Here is a 13,596-nt window from a genome sequence, read left to right on the forward strand (position 1 = left end):
TAACAGAAAGTATGTCTAGTAATCCACGTTGTGAGGATCTTAAGTCACGGGTTAGCTTATAGATCCTTAACAGAGCATTGGACCATGAAGGAGAGTCAGGACTGAGCAGTTTAAAGGTGGTCATAGCAATTTTATACCAAATGCATTCAAGCATTGGTAGCCACTTTAGGCTATTTAGAATAGGTGTGATATGATTAAAAACATTTTGTATTAGATACGAGTTTGGCAGCTGAATTTAATAATAATTGTAGCAGTTGCAAAGAAGTCTTAGGCAAGCCTAAAAGTAGACTATTACAATAGTTTACATGGGGGGAAAATAGCACGTACGATGGTGTGGAAATCAGGATTATGAAACAAATGGCATAGTCTAGAAATTAAATGTAGTTTGTAAAAACCTGTTTTGATAATTGATTTAATTTGAGCCTGAAATGATAGGGTTGCATCAAGAAAGATGCCAAGACTTTTAATGGGATTTGCTAAGTACTACAGGAAAATGCTACAAATTACATAATTGTTTTTCTTATTCTAGTAATAAGCCATACCTGCGATACATCAAGTTTTCAGTGTCTGGATGGCCATTGCATTCCACAGCGATGGGTGTGTGATGGTGATGCAGACTGTCAGGATAGCTCTGATGAAGATGTCACACACTGCGGTATGTAGTAGTAGTGTATCATCCACTCTCATTTATTACTTTGTGTTTGAATCTTGATTCCTTACCAGCCCAGAATAGCATCCAGTTGTGCATGTGCTCTGTTGCCAGGTAAGCTGAATGTTCATGTTCTTTGTGGGAGAATAATTTTAAAAGTGAAAACCAAATGATGTTTAGGTTTGTTGAATTTTTATAGATAATGAAATTAACATGTCTTTTGCTATTTTGTATATAATCCCAATTATAATAGTTAGGTTTTGTCTAAGAATGTTCCTTTATCAGTAGATGAATGGGAAAACACATTTAGCAGCAAAATTGTGTTGAAAGTGAACCATTAAAACTAATAATGTGCTATGATGAAACCCCCAATGCAACTGCTGGGTAAGAGCAGTAAGTCTGTTTGGTGGGGTGGGAATATTATATATTATTTATTATTCACGTATGTATGCAATGCATTGAATATATTGAAAAGATGTTTACATTTTTATACTTAATTGTTCATTGTATCAGACTATGGAATTGTTCTCCAGCTGTTTTCGTTTTATATAAACCGGTATGATTTACATTTAATGTAAGAATTTCGGTATATAAAAATTAAAAATAAAATAAATAAAAAATAAATATACTCTAAATGAAGTTTTGTTGTTTACCGTAGATTAGTATTTGACATTTATATTCCACCAATCCAATGAGATCTCAGGGGAGGGTAACAATGGAAAATAATTCAGCAATTAAAAATACAAAATATATATGATCTGGAAAGGAATACGATGAGTGAGGTTATCAAATTTGCGGATGATACAAAATTATTCAGAGTAGTTAAATCACAGGCGGATTGTGATACATTACAGGAGGACCTTGCAAGACTGGAAGATTGGGCATCCAAATGGCAGACGAAATTTAATGTGGACAAGTGCAAGGTGTTGCATATAGGGAAAAATAACCCTTGCTGTAGTTACACGATGTTAGGTTCCATATTAGGAGCTACCACCCAGGAAAAAGATCTAGGCATCATAGTGGATAATACTTTAAAATCGTCAGCTCAGTGTGCTGCAGCAGTCAAAAAAGCAAACAGAATGTTAGGAATTATTAGGAAGGGAATGGTTAATAAAACAGAAAATGTCATAATGCCTCTATATCGCTCCATGGTGAGATTGCACCTGGAATACTGTGTACAATTCTGGTTGCCGCATCTCAAAAAAAAGATATAGTTGTGATGGATAAGGTACAGAGAAGGGCAACCAAAATGATAAAGGGGATGGAACAGCTCCCCTTTGAGGAAAGGCTGAAGAGGTTAGGACTGTTCAGCTTGGAGAAGAGATGACTGAGGGGAGATATGATAGAGGTCTTGAACGAGTAGATGTGACTCGGTTATTTACACTTTCGAATAATAGAAGGACTAGGGGGCATTCCATGAAGTTAGCAAGTAACACATTTAAGACTAATCGGAGAAAATTCTTTTTCTCTCAACGCACAATAAAGCTCTGGAATTTGTTGCCAGAGGATGTGGTTAGTGCAGTTAGTGTAGCTGGGTTCAAAAAAGGTTTGGATAAGTTCTTGAAGGAGAAGTCCATTAACTGCTATTAATCAAAATTACTTAGGGAATGGCCACTGCTATTAATTGCATCAGTGGCATGGGATCTTCTTAGTGTTTGGGTAATTGCCAGGTTCTTGTGGCCTGGTTTTGGCCTCTGTTGGAAACAGGATGCTGGGCTTGATGGACCCTTGGTCTGACCCAGCATGGCAATTTCTTAAGTACAGTTTTTAATCTTGTCTCTTGTGGAAGTATATTCTAAATGGTAGGGGTAGCTCTTAATCTACTCTCTTTTAAAGGCAAATTTCTACTAGTAGTCGAGCTGTCAAAGATTTTAGCATACAATCAAGGCGTATAATACGTCAAAACGGATTGAATGTATTCCTGGGCTATACCTGCTAGTTCTTTAAAAACAATTGTAATTATATTTTGAATTTGTTCCTGGTGTTTCATAGATCCTATGCAGAGCCTTCAAAGTCAGTGTAATATCAAAACATTTCAACCCAGATAGTAATAATAATGACAGCAGAAAAGGATTAGATGGTCCATCTAGTATGCCCAGCACATTTCTTATGGTAGTAACTTCTACTCTGTCCAGGTTACCCATGTTTCTCTTAAGGGTGGTAATTGTCACTCTGTGCAGTTATCCCCAAGCCCTATGATAATCCATAAAAATTTACTGCTGGCAACATTTTTTCTGGGTGATGAGCCTGTTTGAAAATTCAAATAGTGTTGCTTATTGTGTTTTGCTTATGGACTTGGCCTCAGAAGCAGTCTGTACTTTTCCCCTTATGTCTGCATATCAGTACCCCAGACCATAAAAATTAGGGCCCATGATAGTTGTTGTCTGAATCCAATTCATGTTCTCCCCCCCCCCCCCCCCCCCCCCCCCCCATAGAAGTGGAGAATGATTGTTGCAGTTGCATCAAAGAATCAAGGCTTATTGGTTAAAGGTAGTAATCCCCATGCCTTCTGTTAAAAGTAGTAATTGCTGCTTCATGCAGGTTACCCCAGACCATAAAAGTCTGGCCCTCATTGGTTGTCTGAATCCAATTCCCCTTTTCCCCCCTGCTGTCAAAGTGGAGAGAAATGTTGCAGTTACAGTAAAAGCATCAAGGCTTATTGGTTAAGAGTAGTAACTGCTGCACCAGCAAGTTACCCCCATATACACTTTTCTTCATTTCCGTCCTCTAGCCTTTAGGGATCCACATTGTTTACCCCATGTCCCTTTTAGTTATTTGACTGTTTTTGTATTCACCACCTCCTCCGGAAGGGCATTCCAGGCTTCCACCAAATTAAACAATCAACGTATTGAATTGGCCATAACACTTGCATTGCTGACAAAGGAAGGCCTAAATAAAGAGAGAATTTCAATAATCTAAGTGAGAAAGAGCTAAGGATTGCACCACAAATTAAAAAAAAAAAAAAGTTTACTGAAAAATATGGTTTAAACCTGTTGTAGCCTCAACTTATAGAATGCAGTCCTTGCCACAACTCAAATAATAATAATAGGAAATCAGCCACTTTGAAAATTGGGAAAACTGAAGGGACAGTAGAATGTGAGACCTACAAAATGCTTTTGTTTTGTTTAAGTTCTGAGCCAGTTTATTAGCGGACATCCACACATTTTACTGCTAGAAGACAAATCGATAAGTTCAGATGGAATGATTGAAATATCAGAATCCAGCAGAAAAATAAGCTATATATCAGCAAAAAACTGAAAATGAATTTGAAATGAGGCAAGCCATTTGGCAAGTGGAAGCATTTAGATATTAAATAATACAGGTGATAGGGCAGATCCCTGCAGGACCATTGAATATAATATCATTCATTCTCAGTGAGATAGCAAAATCCTTACTTGTCAATAGCAGTCTTTAAGGAAGGAGTGAACTATTTAAGAATGGCAGGGCCAAGGCCATTTCCACCAGTTGGGCTAGCAAAATAGTAAAATCCAGTATATCACGTGTTGGAAGCATCAAGAAAGACCATACAAAAAAAGGTTTTTCCACAATCTGAATGCCGTCTTAAAACATCTAGAGTAGAAAGTAAAACTTTGCTTTACCAATCTCAAATTTTGAAGAGTCCAAAATGCTTAGTCTTCCTTTCTTTCAAACTTTATTACTACATCTGTACCATAAGGTTGATATTTTGCATAAATGTACAGTAATTGATATGTTTATAGTGAAGTTGTTTCTTATGGTGAAGACACATTGTTAATTAAATGTTTCCTGGCATAGAACAATAATGTGAGGGCAATTTTTAAAAGCATTTACCCAAGAGGGCTTTATGAAAATTGCCCAGCCTGGATATGAGCAAATGTACTTTTACCTGTATTTTCGTGAAGATTTCCCTGGGCCAGGGTCCAGCTGATGGACTCCACTGCTCTTTTTCCCGGACTGGTTACCTGGCTACGAACACTCCCAGGCACTCAATTATAAAATGTCTCCACTGGTTCCCCTGGTGGGACTCAAGCCCACAGTGGCTGGCTGGGAGGCAGGCGCTCTTCCTGGTGAGCCATGAGGCCCAGCCAGAAGATGCTGAGCTTGGCTTCTGCCCTTGAATCTCAGTCTTTATATTCTAGTCTGCATCCAAAAAAAATCAGTCCTGACAACAAAATTATCCAAAAATAAGTCCCCAAGAAATTTAAGTCCGGTCCTACCTGCCACCTCCCTCGTACCTCTGCGTTCTCGCAATTTTTCCCCATAAGAACATGCCATACTGGGTCAGACCAAGGGTCCATCAAGCCCAGCATCCTGTTTCCAACAGTGGCCAATCCAGGCCACAAGAACCTGGCAAGCACCCCAAAACCAAGTCTATTCCATGCTACCATTGCTAATGGCAGTGGCTATTCTCTAAGTGAACTTAATAGGTAATGGACTTCTCCTCCAAGAACTTATCCAATTCTTTTTTAAACACAGCTATACTAACTGCACGAACCACATCCTCTGGCAACAAATTCCAGAGTTTAATTGTGCGTCGAGTAAAAAAGAACTTTCTCCGATTAGTTTTAAATGTGCCCCATGCTAACTTCATGGAGTGCCCCCTAGTCCTTCTATTTATCCGAAAGAGTAAATAACCGATTCACATCCACCCGTTCTAGACCTCTCATGATTTTAAACATCTCTATCCTATCCCCCCTCAGTCGTCTCTTCTCCAAGCTGAAAAGTCCTAACCTCTTTAGTCTTTCCTCATAGGGGAGCTGTTCCATTCCCCTTATCATTTTGTAGCCCTAGAGATAACTCCACCCCACTTGACAGTTTTAGCAGGTTATCAGCAAAAAGAAAAAAAAAACAAATTAAAAAACAAAGGGAAGGTTTTGAATCCGCACCCTCACCTTCCTTTCTTTCTTTCTCCTGCAGAGGCAGCTTCCGGTAGGAAGGTCCCAATCCGTCCTCCTCACTCTCCAAAAGGAGAATGAGAGTGCTTTGGCTTTGGCTCCTTTTTATAGGATGGAGACTCCTCCCCTGGTAGCCAGAGACTGGTTCCCGGGGCTCCAACCTCAGCATTGCCCTCCCCCCAGTAGCGAGGGATTGGCTCCCGGGGCTCCACCCACCTTTTCCCACACCTGGGTCTCTGGTTTCTCTGATGCTACAGGGGGAAGGAACTAGTGTGACTCTCTGACTCTGTGTCACCTGGTTTTTCTTCCACCTTCCCTGGGGTTTTTGGTTCCGTGGAGTTTTTTTTTTTTCTGGGGTTTTGACCTACCTCCCCGGGCTGGTATATAGACCCCATCACAGGAGACAACAGGGCATGTAGCTTTGCATTTTCAAAACTTATACATTGTTTTTGCTGGAAAACAACAACATAGAATGAGGTCCAAATCAGTATGGCTACTTTTTCCTTTGGCAATTTTCAAAGGGATCATATGTTTATACTTCCCTTTAGAGAACTGGTACAAAATATGCAGCTAAAAGAACCCGTAGACTTTGCACCCGCCCACACATTTTTGAAAATTGTCCCATTTATATTTATAGTTGGTTTGGTGGTTTTTGAAACAGTAGTTGCTCCTTTCTCCTTTTTTCATCTAACTCAGTTGAAATCTGTGCTGGGATCCTGGCTCCATGAGCTTTCCTTTGAAGTTAGCTAGGGATTTTCCCCCTATTTTAATAGACCCTCCAAATCACTGTTTGTAGTCTGATTGATGATCCTGAGAGAACCTTTTCTCATGGGCTATAAATCTGGCCCCCAGATATCATCCATATTGATGACAATACTCCTTACTCCCCAGGGGCTGTGATTGTTGTCTTTACAGCATCCTCAGCCAACCTAGGGTTTGGAAGACCTGAACCAGGAATCGATTAAAGGACCCTTGACACGGCAACATGTAGTGATGTCAATAAGGCTATGGGCTGGCCCCGTAGTAAATATATTAAATTGTAGAGTTTCAGGTTCACCAGTTAGGTCATGGGTTGAGTGTTTTGATTCCCCATGTTCTGACCTAAGACTTAACCCTTTAATATATTTAAAATAAAACTTTTACAGTTCCTGCTAATATTACTTATGGTAGTAACTGCTGCATTGTGCAGCCTACTCCCATACCTATCAGTTTCCAATTCCCTGTTACCTCTTGCCGTTGAAGCAGAGAGCAATGTAGGAGTTGCATCAAAAGTATCAGGCTTATTGGTTAAGGGTAGTAACAGCCACATCAGAAAGTTACCCTCATGCTTATTTGTTTTCCCAGACCATAAAGGTCAGGGTCCTTATTGTTCAACTATATAATTGGCCTAACGTACATTGTACTTGGTCATTAAATGATTTTTAATGAATTGCAGACAAAAAGTGCAATGGATATCCATGTTCAAATGGAACTTGTATCCCTTCTGTTAAGCACTGTGATGGAATAAGAGATTGTCCTGATGGTGGAGATGAGCAACAATGTGGTGAGTAATCATAGTTGGAATTTATTTTCTCAAGGCATGTTTCAACATGCTATGCAGCTATTTAATCAGTGGGTATATCGTAAGTTGCAGTCTTCATTACACATTGCCCGATAATGTACTACGGCTACTTTATGCCTTGAGCGCCTTGCTTCTCCTAACATTATGAACAGATCTAGCTGCAGAATTTTAAATAAATGCAATTGAGACAAAGCAGTTGGGAAGATATTGGGACCTTAAGGCAGGGATTCTCAATCCAGTCCTACGGGCCTCCCCAGCCAATCGGGTTTTCAGGATATCCCTAATCAATATGCATGAGATTTATTTGGATGCACTATTTCTCATGCATATTCATTAGGGATATCCTGAAAACCCGACTGGCTGGGGGTGCCCATAGGACCGGTTTGAGCATCCATGCTTTAAAAGTAAGTTCTTAGTGCGTCTGACAAACCCTCCTTCCTTAAAAGTGGTAGAAGAGGAGGCCATTCAAGAAGTTGTTCTTTATTTTTTTCCTTCACAGTGTTGTGTGAGCTTACCCAAGTATTTAAATGTGATAACTTTGCCTTTTTCTTATCACAATGCTTAATATTTTTGTTAATTGACTTTATATTTAAGAACCTTTATGCACACGCTACATGGATTTTGTGTGTAAGAATCGTCAGCAGTGTTTGTTCCACTCTATGGTATGTGACGGTGTTGTGCAGTGTCGGGATGGCTCTGATGAAGATTCCAGCTATGCTGGATGCTGTAAGTTTTTCTTTTTTTTTTTTTTTTAGTGGTGATTTTTGTCAGAATTGAAATAGGAAAGACCTGAACAAAACACAAGAAAATGTTATAGGGAAGGTAATAATCAAAAGCATTTCCATGGGTAAAACAGTGTTTTAACTACAGAAATGGACTCCTGATTTTGTTTATTGGTGAAAACCCTGTAGGCAAAAGTACTTGCAGTGGTTTGCACCAGCTCACCTACTTTTCATTATTTGTCCCTAAAAGAATAAAACCGATAAATTCATTTATCATTCAATTATAGTGGCATGGCCACAGTTTTGTTCTCTAAAGATGAGCAATTAACCACTCATGCAACTGGGTGACATCGCCAAAGGTGCTAAAAACATGAAATATGTAGTTTACAGAGATTTCGGGTGTTTTGGTTTTTTTTTTGCTTGCTTTTTTCTTTTTAAAGAGATGCACGTCTGCTCTGAGTATGTGTGGAAGTTCTCATGGTCTTACTGTGTGCACCAGTTCATTTTTCCCATCGGCTGAAATGGACACTATCAGCAGTTTTCAATTTTCTCAATCAGATTGAAGTTTTGGATACAATATGTGTTCCCCAGTGTTTTTTGTCCCATCAAGTTTCAGTAAAAGAAAATTATTTATTTATTGTTGTCATCTGGTCAGTAGCCCTCTCTTTCTCCGAGGCTTCTGACAAGGACTCAGACAGTACTCCTTCCTTTGTTTTTTTTTGCTGTCGTTGGGACTTTAACGTGGTTTCATAACATCTGTGGGTTGTTTTGTTTTTTTTTAAATGATGTCTGAAAGAAGACCAGCTTCAAAGACTGCCAGGGCTGTAAACAAAGTATCAAAACCATCATGAGTTTTGTTATTAGTGTGTCACAAAATCTTATGATATAAACTCGCACCATTTGTTCTTGGATGGACCTTGGACAGCAGGTTTGGGCAATCTGTTCTCCAGAGTCTGTCTAAGGATTAGAGCCCAATAATCATGTTATCTTTTTGTTTTATTAATTGACCTTTATTTCTGCGCATTAAAGTGGACTAACATGGCAATCACACTACGTTATCCAACATGTATGAATCAAAATATTTCAGCATGCATCTTTGTTGTTTTTGTGTAATTGTCATGCTTGTCTGTTCTTTGCAGCCAACGTGCCAGAGTTCCACAAGTCTTGTGATTCCTTCAGCTTTCAGTGTCAGAACGGACTGTGCATTAGTCTGGTGTGGAAGTGCGATGGAACGGATGATTGTGGAGATTATTCTGATGAAGCAAATTGTGGTGAGTAATGTAACCACTCTGCTTTTCCTAGCTTACCCTGCTTTGTTTCTCCTTTGTTCATGGTTTCTTGTTTTTGCCACAGAGGACTTCTATAACTGTTTAATAATACAATCCATCCATGAATGCACTATAAACATTTAGCTGTAAAGAAACCTTTTGACTTTGCCAGCTCAAAAAGTCAGATAAATTGAAATGATCCCCTCACTCAGGTGTATGGGATTAACACATGATACTAAAAAATCTTCAGATGGTGAAAATGTTTGATATTTTCGCTGAAATTTGAGGTGTGGTGTTAGCTAAAAAGAATTAATGCTCCCTGTCTTGCAGCGCTTAAAACTAAGAGCAATGACTGCCATGTCAAAATAAGGACAAGACTTGTTTTTCAGCCAGGTGAAAGAGACTGCCTGGGCAATAATTCCAGCATGCAAACGGCTTTCTAGCAATCTTACTTTGAATGCAAATCTTCTGCTGCTGCAAGGAGAAATTAATCTTGCAAACGTTGTTGTGGTGCCAGCTTGTTTTATGCTTCCCATTTTGGAACAAGATGGTCTGACATCATAACTGTGGTTGACATAAAATGAATTTCCTGAACAGCAGTGGAAGCCTTGTATTTATATATTGTTGGAGAGCCACAAGTTGGTACTGACTGTTACTGGAGTTAATAGAAAAGAAAATGTAACCGTGAGAGCATACAGGGACTTAATCATTTTGAAAATGACTAATAGTTGAAATCTGCTTATATTTTGTTGGTCATTTGTTTTTCTGCAGATTTTCTTTCATAGACATTAGGGCTGCAGTAAGGGTAGAGAAATGGATAATGAAAATTTAAAGGTTAATCTTAAAATATCACGTAGTAGTCTAAAATACAAACAATGTGACAAACAATGTGACAAAATGGACTCTGTCCTCGCCTCAATAAATTGGTTAGTCTAACAGTGGTCCCGAAACCTGTCCTGGAGGGCCACCAGCCAGTCAGGTTTTTGGGATATCCTCAATGAATATGCATGAGAGAAAATTTGCATGCACTGCCTCCATAACATGCAAATTTTCTCTCATGCATATTCATTGATGATATCCCAAAAACCCGACTGGCTGGTGGCCCTCCAGGACAGGTTTGGGGACCACTAGTCTATAAGGTGCCACCTGTCTCTTGTTATTAAACGTTTAATATGTTTTGAAGAGTCCAAGTATACATGTGAATAGAAATGATGCTTACACATGTTTGTGCATTATGGCCTGGAGAAGTTTGTTTTAACTGAGGAACATGTTTTTCATTAGAAAACCTGACCGACGCCCCGAGCTGCTCTCGTTTTTACCAGTTCCAGTGCGCAAATGGGCATTGTATCCCTAACAGATGGAAGTGCGATCAGGAAAACGACTGTGGAGACTGGTCTGATGAAACAAGTTGTGGTGGTAAGGGCGCACATTTTTTAGTTTCTTTCAGCAGCTTGCAAATACATTTAAGAAACAAGTGGTTAGAGGGATTAGCTTGTAAGCACCATGAAATTCTAGCTTTGTGGTCCTTCCCACCTTTATAGTAAACATTGGCCTTTGTACTAGGAGTACTTTGCAAGATTTCTGTCTGCACAAAATATTGAATGGAACAGGAAAAAATTAAGTTCTTATGTTTGAGATGTGCCTCATCCTCTCTGTGAAAGATGTGCTGATCTGAGTATACCATCTACCTGCGCTCACTGCTGCAGAAAGCTATAACTCTCTGAAACCCCACAAGAACATCCTAATGTCTAAACTTTTTGTGGGTCCAATAAAAGATATTACAACCCCTAAAGTATCATAATAAAAGCAAATGACTGTTCTGTTGCATGTTCCATTCATTCATATATTACACCAGGACCTAGAACACCCATACACCACCTACTGATAAAACAAGCTGGACTGGTATAGATTTCTGCCAGAAACAAACTAGCAGAATCCTTCACTTCTGTCACACACACAGAATATACAGACCCTCACAAAATACAGAATACATGACTGCAGATTAGAAATTAAAAACATGGAAGCAAAAATTGAAATGGAAAATCTGAAGTCAGATTGCATGCAGTGCAACACTGGAGAAAGAGAAGCAGATGTACATTTTCTCCTATTATAGGCAAAATTCCAAAATATGTGGTGTATATTCCTAAGCTTACAGTCCAATCACAAAACTGAAAATAAAATGTTTTTATTTCTACCTTGGTTATCTAGACATAAAAAGGTGAATTTTAAAAGCCTTAAGCATACCAAAACTGGGAGATACGTGCAGAAGTCAGGCTGGCATGTTGCACCGCATGGATTTTAAAAAGCGTGCGAGTACATGCATATCTCCTGGTATCCGCACAAAAAATATTTGGCAAAAAGGGGGCAGGACGGGGCATAGGCGTTCCTAGATTTCTCAATGAAATCTGCGCACGCATCTACTAAAATGCGGTAGAGGCGGCATTTGCGCGTATCTGCGCACATCCATATAAAATTGCGTGCACACATACGCACATACAGCCTATTTTATATCATGTGAGCGTATGTTATAAAATGGTCGCATCCATTAGAATGAGCCAGCATAAGTGCATACATTTATTTATTTATTGATTGATTTTATATACTGTCATTTGGGGGAACCATCACAACGGTTTATATAAGTATCATGGTATAAAAGTAAAATAAAGGTACAATGTAAATTAAAATTATTAATATATCTAAAATAAATTTAAAATGCAATAAAATTGCTAAAAATACAAATGTAAGTAAATAAATAAAATATGAATAGAAACAAAACAAAGTAAAAATCACATAAAATCTCATTAAAATATAAACAATTGGGGAAAGGGGAGGGGTATTAAAAACAGACTGCTGTATCTTAGACTACTAAGTCCTGATAAGCTTTGTTGAACAGCCAAGTCTTTAGATCTTTTTTGAACAGTGCCTATGTGGCTGTTTCAAAGTTACTATCTTTATTTTTTTTTAATCGCATTGCTACCAGTCTTTTTTTCTGCTTTCCTCTTATCTATCTTCTCCTAACTTACATGGTCTTCTGTTTCTCCCCTTCCTGTCTGACATTGATCATTCCTTTTCATCTCTTTTCTTCATTTCTCTCATTTCTGCCTCTGTATATGCCAAACTAGATTTCATTCTTTCTCCCCTGTCATTCTCCAGTTCTTAGTCTCCCTCTTTACATAGAAATATGTCAGCAGAAAAAGACCATATGGCCCATCTAGTCTCCCAACTAATTTAGCTTTACAATTCCCATCACTCCCTCAGAAATCCTCTATATTTATACCAAGCTTTCTTGAATTCAGATACTGTTTTTATCTCCCCTTGGAGGCTGTTCCATGCATCCACTACCCTCTCTGTAGAGAAATATTTCCTAACTTCTGAGTCTACCTACTTTTAACCTCATCCCATGATCCTGCTTCTAGAGCCTTCTTTCCATGGAAATGTCTCACTTCCTATGCATGGAAATTTTAGAGATATCTGAATATCTCTATCATATCTCCCCTATCTCCCCTTTCCTCTAGGGTGTACTTGTTAAGAACTTTGCCTATCCTCATATGCTTTATAACAAAGATTAGTGACCATTTTAGTAGCCACTCTCTGGACAGACTCCATCCTGTTTATATCCTTTTGAAGATGCGGTCTCCAGAATTGTACACAGTACCAAGTGAGGTCTTGCCAGGGACCTATACAAGGGCAATATCCTCTCCCTTTTTCTGTTGACCATGCCTCTCCCTATGCAGCCAAGCATCTTTCTGGCTTTTGCCAGGGCCCTCATACAGCTTCTGTATGCACCGCATGGGCCGTGTCAAAAAGTGAGGAGGAGCCAGCTCTACAGGCAGGTTATACAGCATCAAACTGGGACATATGTGGAGGGCAGTAAGGGGGAGTAAAATCAAGGCCAAGGGCAGAAGCCAACGTCAAGCTCCAGGAGGGGACAGCTGAGACGGGGCACTTTTGAGCAGACTTGGGGAATGGGCCCCCCACACACATAATTAACAGTGACCCTGGATAACGAATAAATGCTAGGGCTACAATTATTGTACACTTTATTAAAATAACAAAATATCAAATGTGACGCCAAAAGCTTTATGCTGTTAAGATTATATTTTTATTCAGTTTCTGACTTTTTCTGTGGACAAAGCAATCGGTGAGGGCTGCTTTCTGTCTGGTCACTGCTTCTACTTGCCATATGAATAGAAACAGGGAACCAAAAGTTTTTGGGTTTTTTTTGTTTTTGTTTTTTTTTTTTTTTTTTTTTTTAAATAAAAAGCCTTTTGTCTCTCTGAAATACTTGTTTTCAAAATAATGGTGCTTATTATGTTGCCAGCAACAGTACACAAAGCTATTATAAATGTTTGTGCCAGCTGGCATGGGCTGATGGTTCTACGAGGCAATTTCAATGTTTGCAAAGTTCTTTGCTGTGCTGACTGAGCAGCAAGAACATTCAGCATTATCAGAATTACTTCCTCTTTCACAAAGGACATAAACCCCCCACAGTACAGAGTTTCTTCTGTTTCATTAATTGAGC

At 39.0% G+C, this 13,596-nt stretch overlaps 1 protein-coding gene across 1 annotated transcript in view; it reads left to right on the forward strand.

The window, feature by feature from the left end:
* Positions 1-13,596, forward strand: part of SORL1 (sortilin related receptor 1) — a 180,604-nt gene that overhangs the window by 107,614 nt on the left and 59,394 nt on the right. The window contains exons 26-30 of the mRNA XM_029573496.1: positions 530-655; positions 6,959-7,066; positions 7,679-7,810; positions 8,946-9,077; positions 10,356-10,490. Of these exons, the coding sequence (XP_029429356.1) occupies positions 530-655; positions 6,959-7,066; positions 7,679-7,810; positions 8,946-9,077; positions 10,356-10,490 (633 nt within the window). The remainder of the gene's footprint in view (positions 1-529; positions 656-6,958; positions 7,067-7,678; positions 7,811-8,945; positions 9,078-10,355; positions 10,491-13,596) is intronic.

This window comes from Rhinatrema bivittatum, chromosome 12 (assembly GCF_901001135.1).
Source record: "Rhinatrema bivittatum chromosome 12, aRhiBiv1.1, whole genome shotgun sequence".
Taxonomy (NCBI): domain Eukaryota; kingdom Metazoa; phylum Chordata; class Amphibia; order Gymnophiona; family Rhinatrematidae; genus Rhinatrema; species Rhinatrema bivittatum.